General features: G+C 40.7%; 1 protein-coding gene across 6 annotated transcripts in view; it reads left to right on the forward strand.

Annotated features, from left to right (window-relative positions):
* ATP8B4 (ATPase phospholipid transporting 8B4 (putative)) overlaps positions 1-27,100 on the forward strand; it is a 234,997-nt gene that overhangs the window by 202,893 nt on the left and 5,004 nt on the right. For 5 of the 6 annotated variants that reach the window (XM_037156463.2, XM_037156465.2, XM_037156462.2 and 2 more), the window contains 3 exons: positions 10,389-10,472; positions 13,429-13,674; positions 23,859-23,997. In XM_037156463.2, coding sequence (XP_037012358.2) covers positions 10,389-10,472; positions 13,429-13,674; positions 23,859-23,997 — 469 coding nt within the window. The remainder of the gene's footprint in view (positions 1-10,388; positions 10,473-13,428; positions 13,675-23,858; positions 23,998-27,100) is intronic. The other variant, XM_037156467.2, reaches the window with a different exon arrangement.

Below are 27,100 nucleotides of genomic sequence, written 5' to 3' on the forward strand. Positions count from 1 at the left end.
TCACTTTCCCTGCATGTAACAGCATTGCAAGGCTATTTGCTAAGTGGTGTTTCTGAGAGATCCAGTTTTCGTGTTGCAAAGGTTTGAGGCTTTGAAAAATTACACAACTATGAAGGGACATCTTCACCCTCACGAAGGCCTTTTTCTCACAGAAGAGTTGTTAACAATTTGTATGTACAGCCACACCAAGCTTGGATAGGTAGGTTCACTGACAAAGTTGTGTCCGTTAAAACTGTAAAGTTGAAACTTACGTCCAATGAGTTTTAACTTCTACATGTAGGTGATTTTCTGCTCTGCTTTTAGGATCTAATAAAGTTGGTCAGTCAGATGTTAAACAATTAGATTTTTTTAAGTCTCTTGCCAATGGTCATATTTAAAAAGAGAACAGTGAGGAGCACAGTGATTTCTCTGAAGACACGAGTAGCTGATTGTCGAGCCCAGTTGTAAGACACACTACCTGTCTATGATTAAGTTTCTGAAGTGTTTGACTGAATCGCAGATGGGCAGAACCCCTGGCTGGGGTTTCTCTGCTCCAGCGTTGCTGCAAGCAGGAATGAGATCTGCCAAGAGTGAGATCTGAGTGCTGGTTGCTGTAAGCCCCACCCCCTTCTCCACCTCTATCTAAAACTGGTTGAATCTCTGCAGATTTCCCCAGTGATTCCCTTGAGGCAAGACTAAAATGGGCCTCCCAGGAAGTCTCTTGTAGTGCTGGGAAAGGTGGACGTCCACCTGGGGGTCTCTTCTTATCACTGGAGAAACCACAGACCCAGAGGGACCCTCTTGGTGCAATGCTGTGCAGCCCGGGTGAGGGGCGATGTAGTCAGAGTGTAGCTGCTCCTCTTTCCTTTGGATGTGGTCCTTCTCTGACTCGGGTTCAGGGTGGTGCTTCAGCCTCATCCCCTCAGCTCTGGGACTTTCACAGTGGTGTCTCGTCTGTGGGTAGTTGCCACCGGTCTTGTAGTGAGGGGAACTGTTGCTGGAATGATTGATATTGCCATCTTGAGGGCATTATTCCTGAAGTCTGTTTTTTCCACAGAGCATTTGTGTGGCTTTTGCTCATTTCCTGTGGACATTGCCTACCTGAGATCGCTTTCTCTGTTGCAGGGTTTTTTAAATTTGGGTTTCAAATTTAGTGAGTATCATTTGTTGTTCCCATTTTTAGGAGAAGTGCTCTTGTGTCTCCCTTTAGTGAGTACTAGTGTTGAAGTAGGCATGTTTCCTGCAGGTCCTTTCTGCACACAGATTTGCTTCTCCTTTACTCTCACACTAAGGATTCAGCCCTTTGCTGCCTTAGCTGTGTTAGAGTCTTCAGTTGGTCCAACCTTGGCATCAGTAATGGTCTCTCTTACAGTATATAGTGTTTTAGAGTCAGTGAGATTTGGTATTATTACCCAAACTCATCCCCATCTCCCCCCATGCCATGCAACATGAACATTGATGTCCTGTAGACCAGGAGCCATACAGAAACCACTTTGGGAGATTCTGGAATATCTGTGTCTATGGCAATGGTCTGCAAACCTAATATTACCTTGCCGTTCCTCTTAGTTCCAGTGTTTTGGAGGTAGTAAGGTGTCTGGAAGACAAAATGATGCTAAGAATACTATCCCCAGAGAAACAAGCTATTGACTTTTCTCCTTATCAGAAACTTCCATTTTCTTAATTAACTCCAGAAAAGGGAATGAAGAGTCCTGCTTTATATGCCAAAGTGTGGAAACTTTACATTTAAACCGGTAAAATCTTTTCCACTATCCTCAAAGTTTTTTTCTGATTATAAATATGTGCATATATATCAACTTTTATATATCTGAGACCATACTGTTTGTATCTTTCCCTTTTAAAATGATTTTATTTATTTATTTTTAGAGAGAGGGGGAGGGAGGGAGGGAGAGAAACATTGATTGGCTGCCCCTTGCATGCTCCTAGCTGGAGACCTGAGCTATAACCCTGCACATGCCCGGACTGGGAATTGAACTGACAGCCCTTTGCAGGACAGTGTCCAACCCACTGAGCCACACCAGTCAGGGCTGTTTGTGTCCTTATTTAAATTGAATAATTCTTTCCTTGCCCATAGCCTTGAGTCATATGACATTGTCAGATGTCTAGTAGGAATACTTGTTTACTATCTTGGGAAGAGAAAACAAAATAATGAATAGGACAAGTCCCTACCCACCTGGAACTTGTTTTCTCATTGGAAAATAAAAAATTGCATAAATAAGTCCAATAGAAGTTTTGTAATTGAAGTTAATACCAGAGCATGGGAAAGGAGAAATGTGTGAGGATCTGGGACAATGGAGGGGCTCATGGATATATTCAAAATTAAGCGGAGGTGAGGCCTGGAAGTCTAGCTGCCTGCAGAGATTCCACAACCGGCTCGTGTGAAGGTGTGAGCCTGTAGAGAAAAAGAAGGAAAGTCCTCCCATCACACCCGAACACTTGCCAGCTGACCAGCAGTCGGCTGAACTTGAAATCCTTCTAAAATGTCTAAAATTGCATTTAACATCAATTCATTCAGAACCACCCTTTGAAAACTGCACCTTGTCGAAGGGGGGTCTTATGTCATGGTGCTTCCTACAGCAAGCAGTGCGTTCTGGACCAGGTGTTACTCCGCCATAGAGATGGAGACTCCGGGGCTGCCCAGCGCCCACACGCGGGTGGTCTGCTGTGTTAGTGGTAAGGAGAACTGGCTGTGAGATCCACTCTGATGGGGAACTGGGGTCATCGTCTCTCTTCCATTCCCTGTTTTTCACTACAAGGTCCTGATTAGCAACAGGTTTTACTGAAAAAATCAACCGCATTTTTTTCTTAGCCCTGGTTTTCTAAGGACAATAAGCGGTAAATGAAGCAAGTGAAAAGAAAACAACATATTTGGGAAAGACACTAGTCTGCAGAGAATGAGGATTTTTGAATAGGGGACATTTTTGCAGTCACACGTTTTCCCCCCATTGATATCAGTGGGTTGGCTTGTGCTTCTAAAGCCACGTGTTGGGTGATAAGGCTTTTTTAGCCTCTAAAACCCATTAGGTAGCCAGTTACTTCCAGTCTGTTAATGAAAATCGACTGTCAGGTCTCTCTACGCCCTGCCAACCCTCTCCTGTCCTGCTTCGACAGAACTGAAGGCTCCCTGTGGAGGTGGAGCCAGTCGCCTGCAGAACTTTAGGGGCCGGCAGAGTTCGGCGACAGCAGGCGTGTGTTTAGAGGTCCTTCCTTGATGGGTCTGATCATTACTGATCTGTCGTCCTGATAGGAGTGAGACAGGCTCATGCACACTCTCCAGCACTGAACGTATTGTCTTTGAATTCTCATTCATTAAACAAGAATAGACTGAGCGCCAGTGTGGGGCCGAGTGCTCTGCTGGCCTCTGGGGACACCAGAACGAGCCAGAGGGTATAGTTTCTTTCCTCAGGGAAGGAACTTGCATTCTGGGAACAATTTTATTTTCATAAATGTGAAGCTGATGTTGAATAACTCCATAGTCACCTTCCTCTTATTTTTCTACCAAGAGTGTTTTTGAATTAAATTTCAAAAACACTCTTTTGAAGAGTGGATGCTCCATGTCTTGGGGCCAACCCTGTCCAATCTCAGCATGATTTATAAGCACCTAAATATTTCTTCCCCGCACCTCTGAACAGATTGTTTTGAAGTAATCCACTCTGCAGCCCAAAACATCTGACCAAATGTAAACAGATTGTGCTTTCTTACATACAATGTTGACTTTTAGAAACACCAGTTTAATTACTTAATGAAGTGACATGTGCTTTTTCTTTACTACATTGGCCAGTCTCTCGGAGCCTGGTAAATTTTATCCAGGCTCTTGTTCTCTGACGATATCCCTGGCAGATTCTATCCAATGTCCCATCCTGGTAGGTGGGCTGGGGCAGATGTGCAAGCCAATCCAGCTGTGGTGTGTGAGACTCACAAGGGCCAGTGGGTGGTATCATTCACTGCCTGCGGGATGATGGCACTTTAGGACATGTCAGACGAATGATGATGTGATGCAGGCTGGGTTGTGCTTGCTTTATGGGCTTTCCTCTGTCAACTGTATTATCTTGCCTCTGTTGGGATTGCTTGGGTCCATAGGGAAAGAATCTGCCTGGGAGGAACCACACTCCTTTTGCTTGCTTTCCTGAGGAACGGTTGGGACACAGAACAAAAAGTGTAGGTTTTGTTGAAATCTAGAATCTTTGCTCTGGCAATGAATGGCAAGTTTAGCCCTTTATTTTAAAGAGGGGAAACCTGAGTCCCCCAATAGCCAAGAATCAGGGGTAGGCGAGGCTGGAATTGGAACCCATGTCTTCAGACTCTTTCGTCACTGCTTCATCAACTCTGCTAGATAAGTGGCCACTCAAATTGTCACAGACTTGGAAAGGAGAATGGCTATATCTTTTTCCATTTTTAAACTTTCTTCCACCAACCCCTAACCAGGCAAGTGTTTGCTTTATTTCTAAACTGAAGGAGAAACATCCAGAAACAGTCAGTGCAATATGACTGTTGGGGAAAATGAACTCCTTACCAAGAGAAAGCTGTCTTGGGGGGTGTCTCCCAGAATTTAGGCCCTTAGAAAGCCAGGTCTGTCTCTAGACAAACTGCCTCCTGGAATCATCTGGAAGCTTGAGGTCACCTTGCCAGCAAGCACTCCAACCAAACTGCTACTGAGAGGCAATTTAAATATAATCTGTCCTGATGAGATTTCCAACCAGATTTCTGGACCAGAGGGGTTTGAAAAAAAGGTCAAATAAGTCCCTAAGCAGTATCATGGATCCTGTTTAAGGACATGCCTATCCCAAACTGTTATAAAGCCCACATGGGTTTCATGAAGTCCACGATGGCTTGTGTGCACTATTTATATGTGTAATTTATTTTAAAAGCACTTTATGCCCTCAGGATTTTTTAATAAAGATGAGCTGTCTCCCGCCAGGTATAGAGGCAAAAAGAAAAATGCATTGGTTGAAGCCCTATTTAGGAAATTCATGTTTGAAACCAAGCAACTACTGGCACCGTGTACTCGTGAGATGATATTATCTGATGACAATTTATCATTGTCAGTGAGATACAGAGCTGTGTATTTTTTTTTACATTCTCCGGTGATATGGAAACAATTATGTTGTCAAGGTCAGAAAAACTTTAGTTCTGACAAACAATATAAGAAAACTCACACTGAAAAGTTTGGAAAGTGATGTGAAAGAGAGCGACAACTCTCAAGGCTTTGATGACATCATGGATCTGGTTACCTGCGAGCCTGTCTCACCCTGGCCTGGTGGCTCCTTCCCGCACCCCCGCCGTCCAGATGTGCTCTGTGGAAAACCCAGGGAGGGGCGGGCGCTCGCTCTCCAGCCCTTCCTCCTGGATCCTGCTAGTGGGTTTCTGCTAATTACACAAATTAGTAACAGATGTGCTGAGGCCAAGCACCTCATATTTATTCCAAAATGTTTTTTCTTTAAATGACAAATGTTTTTTAAGGCCAAAAAGGAAAAATATTATTATACAGTTTTCTCCTGCAACACAGCAACACGGGGATGCGTGTCTTCAAAGAGTCAGCTCATCCTGTGGTTTGAATGAGGAGCTAAGCCGATGGTCTCTGACTGGAAAGCCTTTTGTAACTGTTTAAGAGCCTTAGTGAGGTTTATTTAAATGTGGGATTCTATAAATCACTAATTTTGTGTTTCTTAAGCTTTTAGAGTATAATTTGTAGTTGAAGTATTTTTACTCTATAAAATGGCTGATAAGGTTGATAAATTGCTCCCACAAAGAAATGAGCCAGGAGGAGCTTTCCATAAATAGGAAAACAGTGAACTTGAGAAAATGGAAACTCTCTTTTTTTTCGCTCTGTGGGAAGACACTTGTATGGCTCCAAACAGACCAGTGACGTCTCCTAGGAGCGTGGCTTCTCTCTTATTCAGAGTATTGGAGATGGCGAACAGGCAATTTGGAAGTCAAGGTGCTATGACTGGCCCTAAGAGTACAGAGGCCCCAGGGCAAATTAAAAAAATATATATATATATCAATCAGTATTTTTATATAATAACAAATATTATATAAATGGACATCCTCATTTATATAAACAGTTTCAGTTGCCCAACATCAGAATGTCAGCACCATTAGAAGGGTCTAGTCTCAGGCCAAAATGCTTCCTACACCAGAGGCTCCAGAGGAATGAATCATTAGGACATCTGGTCAACTCACATGTGTGCATGCATGCATACATGTACATGCATGTGTGCATGGGCCTGGTGCTTGGGGGTGGGTGGGTAGTGGAGCTGGTGGAGAGCTTGAGAGTACCTAGAAAGGAAGAGACAGAAATGGGGTCCACACGGGTCACGATCTGGACTGGTATGCCCCTCTCAGAGGGTCCTGGTCACCAGAGGGGCGTCTTAAAATTTTTCTGAGGATATCTCAGGACCTTCAGGAGAAGTGGAGCCTACTAGGATAGCAATTGTTGTAGGTGGAGATTTCTTGCAAGAGGAGGAAGAGGCCTGTTGTACAAGAAATACTGCTTGTGACTAATTTTTGTGGAAGCCTCTAAACCTCAACTGTGCTAAGCCAATGCACAAAGCTGGAAAAGGTTTTTTTTTTTTAAAGGTGAATGACTCAGATGAACTCATTTTGGTTGAGCCTGAGACAAAACTACAGTTAGAGTAAATAGTGATCTATATAACTAAGAATTCATAAGAAAAATGCTTAATGATATTAACGTGCTCCATTTTCTTTAAATCTTGTTCTGATTTTCTACTGATTTCATTACTATAGCAGTTCATTATAGAAATACATATGTATGGTTAGTTATAGCAGTAAGGAATTGTGTTTTCATAAAAAAGTATAATTAGCGAAAAACATATGCCCTTTCATTTACCTATTAAACACACCATTTGAGGCCTGAATCCCTCTGTCTGTCTGTTCTTCCTCCTTTCCATAATAAAGTGCTCACTTACTGAGCACTAACTGTTGTCAGGCACTACTGTGCTGGCACTTAGTCATTTCATTGAATACTTACCTCCTGTGAATCCCCATTTTATAGTCAAGAAACCTAAGACTCGCAGAGGTTGAATGTCTTATACAAGGGTTCTGTCTTTTGACTCCAATGCCTTTACTTTTAAGACACTAGCTTCCTTTCCTTGAATAATAACTGTAATCTAGGCACTGAGTTATGTTCACAGAAGTATACGTCATATAACCTGCTACCAAGGAGCTTGCAGTCTAGTGGAGGTGGTGCTGGGAGCTGGCACATAAATAATTGTAAATTGACAGTTATGGAGCAGGGAGGTAAGGGTGTGGAGTGTCAGGGAACTGCTAAAGGAGCGGCTGAGACCCAACCCAGGAGGCTGGGGCTCCAAAAGGCTTCCTGGAAGACCTGTCCATGGGCTGACCCCTCGAGGATCCATCAGAGTGAAAGAGGTAGGAGTAAGAAGATGGACATCCCAGCAGAGGGGACAGTTGCAGAAGTGAGGAGTGGCTTGGGCAGGGACACCAGCCATCTGGTGTGGTTAAATCGGCAGGATTTGGGGATTAATTTGATATGTGGTATTGGAGAAAGGGAGAAAAAGATCAGATTTCTGACTTGGTTCCTGGCATGGATTCTCATATCTGCTTCTGCTGTTAGTTGGTTGTATTATCACAAGTGATATTCATTCCTGTGAGAGTGAGAGAAAAGGACAAATAAATGAACATCTTAGTGTCTTGGTAAAAGTAGTTTTGAGATTGTGGATCCTCTAGAAATTCCTTAGATCATACTTTGAAAATCTTTATGTTCAATGTATGACATTGGAAAATCTCCCAGCCTTGAGAGGCATCAGTTTTCCCGCAAGTAATTTGGGGCTGTTGGTAGAACTGACCTCATAGGATTGTGAGGATTTCATGAGTCAATATATGTAAAACCCTGGAACTAGTGCCTGGTACATAGCAGGTGCTCAGTACATATCAGCTAGTTTTCTGTTTCTTGTTGTGATCCTAAGTGGCAGTAGAAACTCTTCCAAGAAATTGCAAAACTCACTGAAGCTTCATTCCCCTGGATTTTCCCTCCTTGTCCTCTCTTGCTCCAGTTGTGAAATGAGGCTTTAAGTCTGAGTGCCAACTTACAAATGCTGCTGTGAAACAACTGTAGGTTTTAGTGCGGCCAGTGTGTGATGGTAGTGGCATTTTATGCCAGACCATCAACTACTTACAGTTTAGCATGCCATACTTTACCAGACCCTTTTTTTCTTTCTTCCTCATACCAGAAAACAACTCTCTCTATGCGTGGAAGTTGGGTAGTAGATGAGGTGGAGGAAGAGTAAGTGATCTGATCACTGCTGGGTTCTGCCTGGGATTACCAAATTTAAGTTTGGCTGCTTTCACCCCTTTGTATTTTCCAAACTGCAATCATGAAATAAATTGCCATGTCCGAAGAATGGCAGTCAGATGCCATCATGCCATCACCAAGTAGTGGAAGGTTTGTGTCAGCTACTGCTTTTTTTTTTTTAAATCAAAGTGAGCAACATAATCAATCTTGGCTCCACAGTGAATTACCTGGCAAAAATTTTAAACTACCCCAAAGATACTGATTTAATTGACCTGGGATGTGGCCAAAGTTTTGCCAGGCTATGACCAAACAAGGTCATGTGTTTTCTTTTTTCAATTGTAAAATATAATGAATCTATAAGAAAAGTACCTAATACATAAATGTCAGCTTAACCAATTATAAAACAAACACCCACCTAACTGTGATCCAGTTCAAGGAGCAGAGTGTTGCCAAACTCCCAGAGGCTCCCTCATCTTCCCTCAGCCACAACTCTCTACAGATAGCCATCGCCCTGATGGTTTATAATCACCAGGTGCTTTGTCTTTTAATTTTACTGCGAGTGTGAATCTCTTGACAAACTAGAAAGGATGGGCATGCTTTTAAACTTTTTTGAAATGGAATTACACTTTTTTTCTGGCTTCTTTTGCTCAGCATTACTTATATTTTTTATTCATTCTTGTCTTTGGATGTAACTGTAGTTCTTTCCTTTTCATGAGTCTGTAGTATTCCATTATGTCAATATAGTATCACATTGCCTTTCTCCATTCCATACCTGGTGGATGTCTTGGTTGTTTCTGGTTTGGAGCTATTACGACCAATGCTGCAATAAACATTTTTCATGTGTCTCCTGATGCATGAAAGCAGACACTATGAACTCATCGGTCTAAGTAAAGTTATTTAATGCATTTGCTCATCAGAAGAAAATGAGAGACCAAGCTCTGTTGTTCTGGTAGACTCCTGGGGGAGATAGGAGTTGGCATCTGGAACCCTGTTAAGACTCCTGCTCTGCACTGGGACTTTGTAACATTGCTACTACATTTGCTCAAATGTCACTCCTCAGTGAGACCCTCTCTAGTCACCTTTTTACAACTACATCCCTCCCACATTTCCTATTCCCCCTTGTATTTATTAACATACATACATATATATATATATGCGCATATATATATATATATATATATATATATATTCTCCTTGCTACCATTAGACTGCAGATTTCATGAGGAATTTTAATCTGAGTGATCAGGTTGAATTACTCCCTTGTTTGGAGCAGTGACTGGCACATAGTGGTTTTTTAAATAAATATTGAATGAATGAGTGATACAAGTGGTAGGACAGACATAGTTTAGGAGCTAGAGACCTGGGTTTTAATTTTTGTCCTTGCCTGTATTAAGCTCTGTAACCCTGAAAGATTCTGTTTCTACATCTCTATGTACTCATTAACAAAATAGAGATTTACAGTAACACCTGTTGTATATGTCTTACTGACTTTTAGTGAGGCTTATGCAAGGAAGTACTCTATGTAGATGTGAGGGGATATTTTTATCATCTCACTTTGTTACTTCATTATCATGTTTATATGCAGTATCCTGAGCAGCCAGCTCCATGTCCACCTTACGTTGAGCCACTCTGAAGAAGAAACTCCATTGAGCACAGGGTACAGCCAGACGAGTTATTTCTGCATCTTCCTCTGAAGATTTTAGTGGATCTTTGCATATCACTTAGATTAGATCACTGAACTCATTATAAGCCATTGAAAAACTGGATAACGAAATAACTGTTTACCACAAGAGTTCAGGGTCTTACATGTGTCCAGTATTTACTCTCTAGACCACCTCCTCTCACCCCTACTGCAACTCTGCAGGGAGAGTATGGCTTCATTTTAACAGGCGGAAATGGACGGGAGTTTAGAGAGATCTAGAGTCCCACTAAGGCAATGGAACTGCCTTAGAGCAATGGTTACAGCCAGAGCCTGGGGGAGAATTTATGTCTGTCTGACTCCAAAATTAAACTCTCACCCACCTCAGGAAATTGAGCTATTTCATATATGAGCCCACAAGTAAACATCCTCACTGCTGGGGGTTATGTTTCTCACCGATGTGTTCTTTCTTTTCAGACTGTCTATGACCAGTGGTTCATTACCCTCTTTAACATTGTCTACACGTCACTTCCTGTTTTAGCCATGGGGATTTTTGACCAGGTATGTGTTTATTTCTATATTTATAAGCTATTTTGTTCTTCCGATGCCTTTTAGTTGCTTCTAACTTTTTAATTTTTTTATTGTTCAATTGCAGTTGTCCCCACTTCCCCCCTATTACTCTCCCCTGCCTTACCCACCCCCATCTCCCACATTCAATCCTCTGCTCTTTGTCTTTGTCCATGGGTCCTTTATACATGTTCTTGACTTGACCCTTCCTCTCCTTTCCCCTGTTATCTCCCTCCCTGCTACCCTCTGGTCACTGTCTGCTCTTTAATTAGAAGATACAAGTCATAGAAAAAGTCTTAGGAGTACAGTTGTTTTTAACAGATATAACATGGGTCGAAAACCCTTGCATATCCCTGCTCTTCCACCACCCCCAAAAGTTTCTCTGGCCAAAGTTTGGCTACTCTCCCCTTAGGGAATCATACCCCACATTCACACCCCAAGATCTCAGAGCTCTGAGGCATCCTACAGGAAATAGTCTCTTTAACTTCATTTTAGTTCAGCATTTCCCAAACTCCTGTGACTGTACTTTTAGTTATCTACTTTTCATATACCACTTATTAATATGCCTCAGAACTTGTGGCTCACCACCTACAAGTGTTGTATTAGCCTCTGAGAGTATAGAGAACCAGGCATGATACATAAAATCAGGGAACCAGGTGGAAGTGCAGAGAACTGGCGTCTGTGATGAGACTCCCTTGGCCAGCACAGCCCAGAACAGGAACTGCACGTACCTCCCAGTGGGGCAGAAAGACACAGGGCCCCAGCCATGGAGAACGAGGTGCATTGCAGTCTTCTTTATTTTTAGCTCCCATGCTTGAGAAAAGAGAGAAATGGTGGCTCCTTGGCACATGGAGAGCCTTGGAGGGCATTTCCTGGAAAGGGGAGAAGTCTGGCCGCATATGGGGAAGTGAAATGCTAGCCAGAGGATTTGCCATGGCATGATTAGAGTGTATTATTTAAAAATTTTTTTGAAGTATTTTTAAGGAAGCCAGATTTTCTCCAGGCTGTTGTTAGACCCATTTGCTAGGCCTCATTCTCTGGCCCAAAGCCGTCTATTGCAAAATATAAATCTTCACATTATGAGCTCACTCCACTCTCTCATGCTGTGGCTATGTAGTCAGTCATGTCTCACTGTCCATATGTAAAAATGGCAGTTTGTGAATGGTGTATTATATGGAATTCTACACAAAGAGACTTCTAAAAACCCAAGGTATAAAGGATTTAAGCACACTCATTTTTAAGTGCCCACATTAACAAGTGTTTCTTTCCTTGGTACTTGGTATCTGCTCAGAATGTGGAATAAAAGAAAATAAATCAGCTTCTGGGAAAAGATGGTGATGTGCAATTTGAAAAATGAATGAATGAATGAATAGATAAACAAATAAGGCCTCTATTGCCGTCCTCTTGAGTGTCCATTCCTTTCCTTCCCTGCTTTGTCAACTCTGGCCCTTACACTGATCACGGATCATGAAGGCTCTGCTGGAAGGGCCTCAGTGATTATCCACAGATCACTTGTTTTAAGGAGGAAGCCAGGGCTCAGAGGTTCCAGTCACCACCCTAAAGCTAATAGGTGATAAAATTCAGCCTAACACCAGGCCATTTAACTCATAGCCTGCTACACTGCTACCATTGTTAGTGTTACTCTCCTCATTTTATTTACTCTGTATAGAGGCTCCTGTTATTTATTACTTAAGGTATGGCAAGAACTCTGCAGAATACGTGCCCATTGAATGATGACAGTGATCCTGTGAAGGATCCTGTGCTGTTGTTAGCATTTCTGGAAATGAGAAAACTGAGCCTCAGATAGGTTCATTAAAAAGTCTAAGACTACACAGCTGCTAAGTTGCAGAGCCAGGATTTGAACTCAGGATTGTCTGGTTTCAAAGCCTGTGCATGTAACTCGACCAGTCACTGAATTGAGGAAACAAGCTCCCAACAGCATCTCCAAACAGGACTTCCTGAAGTGAATATGTCAGTGTTTTCCATGGGACCCCACTTAGCAAGACTCAGGCCATCCCACAAGCAGGAAGGGGAACTTGGTTTGCCCACAGAGTTCATTCATGCCTGTGTTCCTTCCTCTTTAGCTGCCTCTCCTCCACTCATGGTCCTGTGATGTCCTTGCCATCCTTTTTAGTTTTGGCATTTGGCTTTGGTGCTCATAGTATGGTCATCAGCTTTGGAGCTGGTTGGAAATGCAGGATCTCAGGCCCCACCCCAGACCTATTGATTCATAACCTGCTCCCCAGGTGATTTGCATGCACATTAAGTTTGAGAAACGCTGTTTTAGATTCTCCCAGGACCCCTGTTGGGGCCAAACATGATGCCTTCTCATTCTGTGGAAATTCTTTGTCCTGAACAGTATTGGCATCTTCACTGGGTAGAACACTCAGCTCTTGAGGCCCAGCTCCCTTCCCACCTGGAATTTCACATGAGATTTTTCTCTTTCTCTGATCCCCTACTGCTGCTCACCACTACCACCACCCCTGCCCCCAACTTAAAGACTCTGATTGGCCAATTCCAACTCTGCAGTTCTCTGCTGCCATCACCTAGTCACTACCACTCACTTCCCTGGCAATGAACCCCGAGGCCCACTGACACACATGATGTACTATAGAATCCTGTGATCGTGAGTGCAGTTGCAGGAGAGAGAATACAGGAAAGAAACTTCAAAGTGAAGGCAAACTTCTGGATGTGAGTCAAGATTTGGTCCTGCTATAAGAGCTGTGTAACCTCTCATGAATCCCTTTTGGACACTCAAGCTCCTTCTTTATAAAATAGGGATCATTTTAGTATCTTCTGGGTTATTGCAGGAATGAAAACAAAATAATGACTAGTGCATATGAGGGCATGCTTAGATATGCACTGGCTATTTCTGGAGATGGGGAATTCAGGGCTTCTCTGACTTCTCCTCAAGCCTCCTCTGCTGATCTAACTAACACTTTGTTGGCAGGATGTAAGTGACCAGAACAGCATGGACCATCCCCAGCTCTACAAACCTGGACAGCTGAATCTGCTTTTTAACAAGCGTAAATTTTTCATGTGCATGGCACATGGAATCTACACATCATTAACCCTTTTCTTCATTCCCTATGGGGCCTTTTACAACATGGCTGGAGAGGATGGGCAGCATGTTGCCGACTACCAGTCTTTTGCAGTCACCATGGCCACATCTTTGGTCATCGTGGTCAGTGTGCAGGTAACCCTGTTGGTGAAAACATCTTAACTTGATGGCTTCATAACTTTTATACTTCTGTTTTATTGTTGACCAATTTTTCTGCTACTTCTTGGGGGAGAAGGAATCCCACAAGACCACTGGGGTTTCCTTTTTGACTACACATTCTGAGATGGATGCTAGTTGAACCTGTTGTGGTCATCATTTCATGATGTATGTTAATCAAACCATCATACTGTATGCCTCAAACTTAAAATAATTGACTTATGTCAATTATTTTTCAATGAAACTGGGGGAAAAAGAAAGAAACAAGAAGCTTTAACATAAATTACCAGATGTAGGAAATTAGCATTAGGTGTCTGTAGTCTCCACATTAGTAGAAATCTCACAATGGAATCACTTCTTGGGGTTGAATATTGTCAGTAAGGAGATATGATTATACTACTATTTCCTTCTGGTGTTTGAAGAACACATTTTTTCCACTTATGACAGAAAGAGAATCTTTTTCATGATTTGTATAAGACTTCATAATGTCTAGGTTTTAAAGTGAGATCTACAGTTTATTTGGCATTATAACCTTGGAATTATTCAAGAGGTTCAGTGGTATATCTGTGGCACCTCTGAATCTGACAGGGATGACCTTTGATGTTTCATTGATCTTCTTCCACTGGACATCTTGAGTTGTGTTTCTATTTCCTTTTTAATGCAAATGATGAATAATACTATCCGATATAGGTTAGAATTCACAAAAGATTTCTGTCTATTAAAATCTGTAGCTCTGGGTGGGTACAGTAAGCAATGTGGCTTCCATTTTATGCCTTTGTTTCAGGGTTTTTGTTTGTTTCTTGTTTTTATTTTTAAGGGGAAAATATCAATCAAGGGCTTAATTTTTATAGAGTTTGAATTGCCTTTGGTCAGGCCTTTTCCTAGCCAAAAAGATTTGTAACCAATCTTTTATAAATCTTAGCTGCTCACATCCAACAAAAGATCTCTTTAAGCCCAGACTTTTTCTTCATGCTGCAATAAATATTTATTAGGTTGAATGAATCAAATGTAAACATATTGCTTTAAAAGGGCATCTTTTCCATTTGTTGGCTTATCTGAGTGAATATCATTAAGTCCATATGAAAGCCATCTGACAGTTGACATCTTGGAAGTTCAAAATTCAGAGTCAGGTAGCATCCAAAAGCAGAACCAGATTTCTCCACTCAAAAAGGAGTTCTGTTTGTCTGTTTTACAGCTAAATAAAGCACACTGGTGCTCTCTGAACCCTCCAAGCCCAGTCTCCTATGTTCAGTTCTGCAGCAGAGGAGGAAATCATGGAGTGACTTGGAAGCACCCGATGTAGCTCAGGCATCCATCAGGGGAGTTCATTACCAGGATAAGGTCTATATCTCCTCACAGAAGCTATCGCTTCATCTTTTCTTACAGCTGTTGCCACTGTGTTGGGCACTCCAGGTGCTCTTGTTTTGTTGCCTTTGATTGCTGAGCAAACTCGGTGTCTACTTTTATTGTTCTGCCCCAGATAATTGGGAGATGTACTCCTTGTCATGAGAGCACATTTCCACTCCCCTGGATTCTCCTTGCAGTGGGAGTGTGTTTGTGGCATGTACAGGGACATCTTTTTAGTAGTAGCAGCTTAGTCACCTCTGGGTCAGGCCTGTTACTTGGTGCTCCAAGAGGTGATTCAAAAGGTAGTCACTGAGATAAAGGACCGACATCCGAAGAAGAAAGCAAAGGGTGACTATTCTTCAAATTCTCCTTAATATTATATGCTATATAAAAGGAAGGGCAGGACTTCCTCCAAGATGGAGGCATAGGTGGATACGCCTTGCTTTCTCCCACAACCAAGGTTAGAGACAATACAATATTAGCAACAGAAAACACAGCCAGAACACAGAAAATTAAACTTTTCGGAAGTCTGATAACAACAAATTCTTCAGCCTGACTGGTAATAGGGGCGAAACCAGCAGCTGGTGGAGCAGGGTTGCACAGGAAAACTTGGTCAGATGGACTCAGGCGTGGATCCCAGGCGTGGGGTTGCAACGGGCAGACCCAGTGAGCAACCGGCATACCCAGCGAGGGTGCAGGGTGGCGGGTTGACTGTGGTCCTGCATTCATGCGCAAATAGACCAGTGAGGGAGTGGGTGAGCAGGCCTCAGCAGCAAGAGGCAGCAGAGGGGGCCACCATTTCCCTGCTCTGACCCCGCCCCCACATACAGTGTCACAACTCATCTACGTCAGTGGCCCTGCCCTGGTGAACACCTAAGGCTCTGTTCCATATAGTAAACAGGCGCCAACAGACCAAAAATGGCTCTCAAAGCCCCAGAGCCCATAAATCTAAGCAACAAAAAAATAGCAAAACTTTCAGATGCACAGTTCAAAACATTGGTGATCAGGATGCTCACAGAACTGGTTGATTTTAGTCAAAAATTAGAGGAACATATGAAGGCTAAACTAATTGAAATGAAGGGAATTGCACAGGAAACCAATAGTGATGAAGAAGAAACTGGGACTCAAATCAAGGGAGTGAACCAGAAGGAAAAAAATAATGGCCAAACAGGAAAATATGAAGAAACAAGAATTCAAAAAAATGAGAGGAGACTTAGGAACCTCCAGGACATCTTTAAACGCTCCAACATCCGAATTATAGGGGTACCAGAAGGGGGAAAGGAACAGCCACAAGTAGAAAACTTATTTGAACAAATAATAAAGGAGAACTTCCCCAATCTGGCAAAGGAAACAGACTTCCAGGAAATCCAGGAAGCTCAGAGAGTCCCAAAGAAGTTGGACCCAAGAAAAAACACACCAAGGCACATCATAATTACATTAGCCAAGATTCAAATGAAGGAGAGAATCCTAGAAGCAGCAAGAGCTAAGGGGACAGTCACCTACAAAGGAGTTCCTATCAGACTGTCAGCGGATTTCTCAAAAGAGACCCTACAGGCAAGAAGGGGCTGGAAAGAGGTATTCCAAGTCATGAAATCCAAAGACCTACAACCAAGATTGCTCTATCCAGCAAAACTTTCATTTAGAATGGAAGGACAGATAAAGTCCTTCTCAGATAAGACCAAATTTAAGGAGTTCATCATCACCAAGCCCTTATTATATGAAATGTTAAAGGGACTTATCTAAGAAAAAAAAGATAAAAAAGATGAACAGTGAAAGGACAGCAAACTCACAGTTATTAACAATCACACCTAAAACAAAAGCAAACTAAAAGGATAGCTAAATCAGGAGCGGAAACATAGAAATGAAGATCTCATGGAGGGTTAGCAATAGGGGAGTGGGAGGAGGAGAATGGGGGAGAAGGTACAGAAAATAAGTAGCATAGATGGTAGGTAGAAAATAGATAGGGGGGCAAGAATAGTATGGGAAATATAGAATCTAAAGAACTTGAGACACATGGTCATAAAGGGGGGAATCAAGGGGGCAGGGGGTGCAGGGTGGAGGGGAATGAAGGGGGGTAATAGAACAACTGTAATGGCATAATCAACAAAATTTAAAAAAAAAGATTAAAAAAAAAGTAAGGGCAAAAACTTACCTGGAAAATTTGTCATAGATATAACAGGTATCATATGTTTTTAGTGAAACTAGCTTTCAAAATTAACCTTACAATTTTTAATTAACTTCATGTTTTAGTTTTAAAAATCTGTTGGTATTCTTACATCTCTTTTTCTTTTTGCTGGTCTATAATTTATTTTCTTATACTCTGTCACAGAAATGCCAGTGCTATGTTTCTATGTTAACTTTAGATTTAGAAGCATTTCCCCCATAAATCACACAGTTCTTGTAACAGTTGGATGCCACTGTTACATTTCTACTGTTTCACAAGCTGAGAGCTCATAAAAATAATCTTATTTTATGGAGATCACATGGAAGGTTATCAACAGGGTAGTGGGAGGGGCAGAGGGGGAAAAAGGTACAGAGAATAAGTAGCATAGATGGTAGGTAGAAAATAGACAGGGGGGAGGGTAAGAATAGTATGATAAATGTAGAAGCTAAAGAACTTATATGTATGACACATGGACATGAACTAAAGTAGGGGAATGTGAGTAAAAGGGGGTGTGCAGAGTGGAGGGGAGTGAAGGGGGGAAAATGGGACAACTGTAATAGCACAATCAATATAATATATTTAAAAATCTTTCTTTAGAAACATTATTTATAAGAAAGATCACACAATTTTGCATTCTGTAATTTAGAGCTTTTAAAATCAAACTATTCAAATGTGTTACCTTTAATTATCAAGGTTTTACAAAAATGGAACCCATGCTTTCTCAGAGGGATTCATACTTCGAACTCAGAGTAACCATTGGTCCCTCATTCAGGGTGCGACTGTCCAGGTCTGTTTGGTTCAGGCCTGATTGGCTTTGTCTCCCCCATCTATTCTCTGCCTTTCATCTCCTCAAGGGCAACTGTAGTCCACCTAGTTTTTCTCTAATGTTAATATTAGCATCTTACACAACCATTGTGCAGTTGTCAAAACTGTGAAATTATCCCTGGCATAGAACCATTAACTGAACTACATATTTCCTCAGTTTTGCATTACTGATCTTTCCCTGTTCCAGGATCCCACATTGCATTCAGTTGTCACGCCTTCTTAGTTTCCTCTCTGACAATTTTCTACTCTCCCCTTGTCTTTCATGACCTTGACATTGTTGAAGAGGGTCAGGTATTTTGTAGAATATCTCTGGGTTTTTTTGTTGTTTTTAATTTTTTCTTGGGAATAGATTGAGATTATGGATTTTGGGGAAGAAACACAGAGATGTGTCCTTTTTGTTGCATCCTGTCAGGGGAGCACATGCTATCAACATAATTTATTACTGGTGATGCTGGTCTTGGTTACTTAGTTAGGATAATGTTTTTCAGGTTTCTCCATTGTAAATGACTTGTTTTCCTGTATTAGAACTGAGTCACTATTTCCAGCCCACATTCAGGGGGAAGAGAATAAGCTGCACTTCCTAGAAAGAGGAGTTTCAAAGACTTGGTGGAGTTATGTTAAAAGCATAACAGGTATAATTTAAATAAAATTCATAGAACAAACTGAGACCAAGATTTGCCCAAGATCACGCAATAACTGCATTGCACATTTAGGACTAGGATTCAGTAGTCTTATTTCTCAAGCAAATGTTCTTAAATAAAGGTATTTGTGAGTGTCCTTTAAAAAGGTGAGGCAAGCATTTTCTACAACACTATTATTGCTGGGGTGCAGAGTATTTAGGTATGGCTGGGAAGCAGTAATGTACACAGGAAGTTGTACTTCTGAAGACGAGGTTCTGGGTCTCACTGCTTGGTGGCTGTGATCTCTTTACCATGTTACAGGGTCAAAGTCCTCTAAGTCTTATCCACCTACTCCCATTCCATAGATTTCTCCTCTATCGGGTTTCTCTCTGTCCTTTCCCACACACCCACCATTAATTCTGAGTGCTAGGGGTGGCCCGAAACAGCCAGCAGACTGAGGAACTTTCTGGATAGGAGAATGAGAGAGGAGAGATACAGGCTAGTGATGGTGGCCAAATGCAGTTTCCAATGGTCATGCTTTGTTGATTACTGTACTCTAATGTAAACTACAATGCCAGACACAAATGAGTATTTGCTGAATGAACCAAAGGACAAGGCATATAAGAAGAGAGTTTAAAGTTGAGCAAAGGAAGTGAGAAGAATTTGGTTGCGGTACCCAACTATCCATATTCTATTAGTTACATGCCCATCTAATCCAGATGACTAAAGCAAACCCGTCCTTGGTGGTAACCTTCAGAAACCTGTATCATCATTACCACTATGAATAATGTCATACTTATAATTTTTTTGCAGGGCCACTGTGAAGTAGGTACCATTGTCCCTTCTTACAGATGGAGCTCAGGGAGGTTAAAGGACTTGCCTGAGGTGACACACAGAGTCCCAGATCCAGAATTGAAACCCAGACATATCTGACTCCAACTTTGTCTGTGATAAAGTCTTTGATTGGTCAAAATGCAAAATTTCAGGCAGCCTGAGAACAAAGATTCTCACTGAGTAGAAAGAAAAATATCAGATACATTCTTGTTTATACAGGAGAAAGAAAGAGAGTGGTGATAAAGCTAGGAGCACTATGGGTTGGAAGAAAGAGATTACCTGCAAGAATAGAGGAAGGAGAGGCTGCAGATATACTAAGAGATACCTGGCCCACTTGCTTCTGTCAGGCTTTTCTGGCTTTCCAAGTAAAAGCAGCAGCTCCCATTAATTGAGCATTTCCTATGTAAAAGAATTGTTACTGAGATAATTCCTTTATCTTGTTTATTCCACTCACAGTCCTCTAAAACATAGATACTATTTCTATAGATGAAAAATAGGTTGCTGTTCAAGTCACACAGGATGTGATGGGCCAGGATCTAAACACAGATCTGACCTCATATCCCCAACTCCAAAGCCATGTGCACCTCCCTTCTCTATAAAGAAAACTGGAAGCTGTTAGCTATAGGGAATGCATGGTCCACCTCTTTCTTCCATGAGGGGACACCTGGGACCCCAGAATCATTCTTGAATAAAACGGGAGAGAAACTCTATTAATAGAGGATATACACACAGACCCACTTTCAACATCAAAGTTCAGTTTAAGGAATAGATAGGTTAATTCTTGTCATTTTAGTCTAACACATTTTTATTTCTAGGAAGCCCTGCAAATATTTGCTTTCCCATAGAATTTTCAGAACTGAGTGCATAAATGTTTATTATAGTCATAAAAGCTCAGCAATTTGGGCTTCAGTAGAAACTGCTGTCCTACATATATATATAAAATAGTTTCAGGAATTTTGTGAATAAGCTCACTTTGATTGTGGCATTATTACCATTTTCTCGCTGTCTAAGCTTAACTTGTCATTATGGTAACAATCCCCACAAAATTTCCATGAGCAAGAACTCATTTGTGTCTGGCATTGTAGTTTAAATTACAGTATAGTAATCACAATCATGAATCTTATGTATGTATTCTACTGATGCTATTGGACAAACTTTACCAATCTCTACTATTTTTTAAATATCAGTTTTCTTCAGTTATTTGCATTATAAAGTTCTCCTTTTAACATTTCAAATAATATAGAAATGTTTAAAATAAAATCAACTATCTTCCTTTTCTTCCTTGTATTTCCCTGGTTAACTACTACTATGATTACTGTAGCTTAATTCTTCCATAATTTTTCTCTGCTTTGAGACATACATGCATGTATTCAGGAGAAATTCTCATAATTTCTGTGATATGCTTTTCTCACTCAATGAGAGACACTAGATAGCTTTCCAAACCAACACATTCAGCTATCACAACCTTTTGAAGAGCTGTGCAGAATTTTATAATACAGACACAAAATAATTTATTTACCCATCCTCTAATGATAGACATTCAGGACCTCTTTCTTCTTTCTCTTTCTCTCTTTCTCTCTTTCTTTCTCTCTTTCTCTCTTTCTCTCTTTCTTTCTTTCTTTCTTTCTTTCTTTCTTTCTTTCTCTCTCTCTCTCTCTCTCTCTCTCTCTCTCTCTCTCTCTTTCTTTCTTTCTTTCTCTCTCTCTCTGTTCCTTTCCTTCCTTCTCTCTTTCTGTCTTTCTATTTTTCTTTCTGTTATTGAAGCAATGCTGCCACGCATGTACTAGTGCACTGGGACTTTTTAAGTATCCTACTGATGAATAACATAACTTTTACTATTGAATTTTCATTCTACTATGATTTCCCCCTATTTTTATAACCAGTTAAATCTTCATTTCCATGCTAACTCGTCAAAACTAAGCGACCGCATCCTCCATCAAGTGTTTTACTATCCTGTTCTATACGTTCCCTCACCCACCTCCAGATTGAACAACGTTGGAAATGTTTTTACTTTGCTTCTCCCTCCCTCGCCCCACTCTCTCCCCAACTCTTAAACATTTATAATTTAGAATTCTAGTTCCAGGATGTTGTTCAGTGCTCCTCCAACATATGTTTTGACTGTTGCAAAATTCTTTCTAAATTAATACTACGGTTCATCCTCACATTGTTAGTCACTTAGAGCCAACTCTAAATTTACAAGAATTGTTGTTTACCACCACTTTGAAGCTGTTTGTCTTCCACTGTTTTGAGGCCTTTGTTCCTAATTAATTTTTTTTTTTGGTTACTGCCATTTCCTTGAATAATTTCTTCAGAATGGCAGATAGATTTTATATTTTGAGTATTCTTTCTTTGCCTTTACATTTAAATGCTATATCGAATGGGCATAAGATTCTTGAGTCAGAGCTTTTTTCATTAGCAACCTAGTGAAAGTTGTTCTATATCCCAGTTTCAACCGTTTGATATTATGTTGATATAACTGTTTGATATTATGATATTATAATATCATAATATTATATAATATTACGATAATATTATTATGATATTATCTCTTTCTTTTGTAAGTAATATCTTCTCTGTCTAGAAGTGTGTGTTCTTTATCCTTCAACTTCCCAAATGACACCAGAATGTAACTTCTTCCCTTAACCTGCCTTGGATTTACATTGCTCCCCTACATCTGAAAATCTTTGCTGCTTGTTATACCAGAGCAGTTTTCTTCTGTTATTTCTTTGATCATTACCTTTCTATGTATTTATTTTTCTAAAATTTCATTTATCTCTGTGTACTGGACCCACGGATCTGACATCTATGGATTTGCCATCCCTGTCTCGTATCTTTTTGTACAAGCTTTCTGTTTCTTCAAGTTTTTGCTCTCTGCTGTGAGATATTATTTCCACGTGTTTTTTACAGAATATTAATTTAGTTCTCATCAGTGACTATTCTTATTTTGTTTCTCTACTGAATTTTTAAATTCAGCAGTAATGTTTTTTCATCCAGAATTTTTTCTGTGATCTAATTGCATCCCCTTAAGAATTCTCATTACATTTTTTGTTATTGTTGTTACAGTACTTGTCTGCTTTTTCCATTAGTTCTGCCTCAATAGGAGCCACTTGTTCTTGGTTTGTTCTTCTTGTTTTTCTGAGGCTTAAGTTTGTAGTGATTTTTTATGCTTACTCATACCCACACAATCCAGGCCATTGGTATCCCTGGATAGTGATGAACTGACAGGTGGTAGAAGGTAGATTTGGAGATTTCGTTTAATGTCTTAGTAGCCAAATAAGCTGGAAAACTGGCATCTCTTTGCTGAGGTATTAGAGGCAGGACTTTCTTTTCTCAGGCCTCTTGAAAAAAGAAAATGCTGTCCCTTTATAATCCCTGCACTTTACATCCAAGGCTTCCAGCATTCTATCACTGGGGGCAGTATTTCAAAGGACAGCAAACTTGAAGTGGGAAGCGGAAGTATATATCCAATGCAGAGAAGGATCTATTTAGTAACTAAGTAGGGTCCTCTCAAGCAGGGGAGGCATCTGTGGTCTTGCACCAGACTCTGCTAGGAAGGGTCTATTTAGTAACTAAGTAGGGTCCTCTCAAGCAGGGGAGGCATCTGTGGTCTTGCACCAGACTCTGCTAGGAAGGAGCAAACCTTCACTTGGGTCACTTTGCACCTCTGAGATGCAAATAATGACGTCAGAACCTACTTGTTTCTCTCTGAGAACACTATGGCTCTCCTTCACCAGGGGCTTCCGTGACTTCGTGATAGCAGGTCACTCTTTTACTGCTGTACTGCCACACCAAGGCACTGGAAGGGAGAAGGATTGTGAACATGCTCCCAGGGCACTGGGAACCAGCTTCTGACACTTATGTCAGAAGAAGATTAAGGATTTATCTTTGTTATTATTTGAATAATTTAAGAGAAAGGATCATCAAAGTGAGGTAGAATATTGATGTGAAACAGATGATGCCCACGTAAGAAAATGGTCATGTGAAAATTTATGTACAGATTATAAAATGTTGTAGTTGGTTACTACAGAAAATATTTTTTCATCAAAAACATTTTTAAAAGCAATTTGGAAAATAACATCGAAATTAGAACCCATTCTGCTTTCTTATTTCTCTCTTAAAAGAAGTTTTAACATTTGATTACCCAATTCTGATTGAGCCTTGGCAGATACAATGGCTTGCAGCTAGAAGTTCTAAAGTCAGTTGTTGAGAAGTGTCAAGTTAGTCCCCTGACTTGTGGACGTGCCTCTGGTTGATTGGGAGCTAGACAGGTGTAACCGTTTTTTCACAGAGCAGTTCTGGGGAAACATCCCTCAGTAAACAGATGCTCTTTTTAATCCTCAGAGATTTCCCCCTTGTGCCCCCTTTATTTACAGATAGCTTTGGATACCAGTTACTGGACTGTCATCAATCACGTCTTCATATGGGGCAGCATTGCCATGTACTTCTCTATTTTATTTACAATGCACAGTAATGGCATGTTTGATGTCTTCCCAAAGCAGTTTCCATTTGTTGGTAAGTGAATCCTATTATCTACTGGGTCCTAGTGTCATGCTGTCATTTATTTGTCTTTGTCATTTATTTTCTGTGTTAGGTGGGACTAGGCATGACCACTAATTGTTTCTCTAGGAATTGATTGCATTGGAGGCACCTGAAGGCTCCCGGGCTTGAAAAGAACTCTGAAAGATTAGTTTCTGGTGTCTTCACCAGTTGCAGAAGAATCATTGAGATAGCTAGTTCAACAGCCCAGGTGAAGTAAACTGCCTTTTTGAAAACAAGAGGCATAGCATATGTACCAGGGCTACCCAAGACCTGGGAGAAGTTCATGTATGATAGAGGAAGGAGAAAGAGAAAGACAATGTATCTTTCATGCCACCCTATCACCAACATCTATGCCAAAGATTACCTGTGGAACTTACTTGCATTAGGATAAGAAAGAAGTGATGTATAATTTAGAGCCTTCTAACACTTCTGGGTCACTAGTCCATAGTGGCATGAAGAGTAGACTCTGTAGTTAGATGGCCAGGGTTCGGGGTCAGCTTCACTGCTTATTAGCTTTGTGATGGAGGGCAAGTTTTTTCCATTTCATGCCTTAATGTCTTTACTTCTAAACTGGGAATATCAATATTTTCTAGTTTCATAGGAAATTTGTGAGGGTTAAATAAAATAATGCATATAAAATGCTTAGCATGCGACATTTTATGTAGCAGTTTAAAAAAATGTTACCCATGGTAATGGTAGTGATGATAAGGATGATGATCCAAGCAAATGTGTCTCGGGGACACTGCAGAGTGATTTGAGCAGTGAATACCGTAGGTAGCAAAGCACCTCCTAAAGTCTCTGACAATCTTGAGATCCTGTGATTCTACAAAAGCATATATCCAGTCCATCCATTGAGTATACTAACATTGCTCTCCATATTTCAAAGTGATTCCTAGCAAAGACCACTGAACTTTGGACAGTGGGGCTACTAATATACTTTCTCAGAAGTTTTGAAATCTCTAGGGTGTGTGAGAGAAGTTGGTAATAATAATGTTTTTTGAGTTCATCTCAGCAAACTGTAGAAAGGAGAGGCACACAGATGACAATTTTTGTGAGCTCAATCAGGCAAGACTGAGATTTTGCATCTACTGGTTGGGGAATCCAGTCTACAGAAGAATTCTTAGAAGACTGGTTCATGTAGAAAGCAAAATAAGAGCAATTATAGTGTTATACATTCCCAACAATGCAAAGACTCCGGAAACTGTAATTTCATTTAAATTTGCACGTATACTCAAAGATGTTATCCTTCAGTTTTTGTCCTGCCCTGTATGCACATGGAAATTTTAAATTGCAGCACTCTTACTTAATATGTAATATTAATACTTTGTTTATCAAAAGATTCCAGTCATGTAGAAAAAATATGGTGGTTATGAATAAAAATAAGCATATTAGGAAAGAGAGAGATGTTAAAACTTTTTTTTTGTTTTTTGTTTCTTTTTTTCTTTTTTTGGCTGCCAAATCTGAAAGTTCAGTGCATTGACTAGAAGATTTCCAGCCCTCAGAAAGCACTTTCGAATGCATAACGAGACTGGAATGCCTCAACTGGAGAAAGTAGTTTGTGTGGGGACCACTCTCTCCAGCTAATTAATTCCAGGAATTAATTAGTGAGCTCCAATGAGTCTTTTCAAAAGTTAGATCAACATTGAGGTTTAACAAAAATTTTTTTCCATAGTAGCCAACAGCAAACAGGAGTGTGGTTTTAAAGTGAAGCTGGTGTTTTTCCATCCATGCCTGGGGGCACTGAGCTTCAAGAAGCTCAAAGAGACATTTAATTTGTTGAGTCAAGTTTGCTTCTGCCCAGGGAAATGGAACCAACTGCTCTTTGGTACTCAGAGTCTCTTCTCTGGCAGGGTCCAACTTTTTCATGTCTCTGGGCCACACGGCCAGAAGAGTTGTCTTGGGCCACACATTAAATACAGAAACACTAATGAAAACCAATGAGCAAAAGTAAGGTGTTAAGTAAATTCACAGTTTTATGTTGGGCCACATTCATAGCCATCCTGGACGGCAGGTTGAACGCCCCTGAAAGCCAGAAAATTCAGGCACCCAAAGCTCATTCAGGGTGTTAACACTTTTTAGCATTGGGAGAGGTATCCTGGATAATTGGATGTTTGGTAAATCCCTAGAAAACCAATAGGAACAAAACGTCATTTTGGTGATACAAGCAGAGTTTCCATCTTCTGTAGAACTTGACTACCAGCCTTACTGACCCTTGTCCCTTTGTTTAAATAAATGTCTCAGTATTGAAGGTGTGAGTACAAAGTAAAGAAACTGGCTCCAGGCTTGGAAATGAGCTTCACTGTTCTGTTGCACCAGCGTGTTTGGTGGCTGCACTAGGGGTTTCCCAGTGAGGGGAACACTCTTTTCAAAAATGAGGAGCACCCCTGCTCTCCTGGGGAAGCTTCAGTACCTCATAACCCAGCGAGCAGCAGAGAAATCAGCAAGTCCCTTTGATGTAGGTTTTTTTGGGGTTGTGGCATGAATTTAAATGTTCAGCCCTATGGTAAATAAAGCTTACCCTTTGTGACATACCCAGTCACCAAGACTGTAACTATAACATTGAAGACTGTACCTGTGTCTGGGACATATATTGTATAGTTTTGATATGATAATGAGGGGGAGCAAAGTTTGCCACCCCAATATATGCCTTTTTGAGATATTGATTATTTTAACCTGGTTATTTTTAAAAAACAAAAACCTCAGTAAGAACTTTTGACATTCCTCCTAACCGACTAAAAGTTTAGAAGGGAGGGAGCTATCATCACAAACAACTATAGTTTGATGCGAACTAGGAGTGATGGACAGGGAGGAACCTAGCAAGGCCCATTTGTTCAAAGTCCTCCCTCTATCCATTGTTAAAGGCAGTCCAGCAAACATTTATTTACGAGATATTTATCAGGAGATACCCCCCAAAGGAATTTATTTATTAAAAAATGTGTATTTATTCTTATGTTTAAACTTCAGTCACCTCAAAGTACTATTCATTTCATGCAATACACCTGTCGAGACTTTTTTCCCACTACTCAAAACAGTTTTGAACTCATCAATTTTGATGTCTTTGAGTGCTTTTGTTGCT

This window comes from Artibeus jamaicensis, unplaced genomic scaffold (assembly GCF_021234435.1).
Source record: "Artibeus jamaicensis isolate MK-2021 breed Jamaican fruit bat unplaced genomic scaffold, CSHL_Jam_final contig_548, whole genome shotgun sequence".
In the NCBI taxonomy this organism is placed as follows: domain Eukaryota; kingdom Metazoa; phylum Chordata; class Mammalia; order Chiroptera; family Phyllostomidae; genus Artibeus; species Artibeus jamaicensis.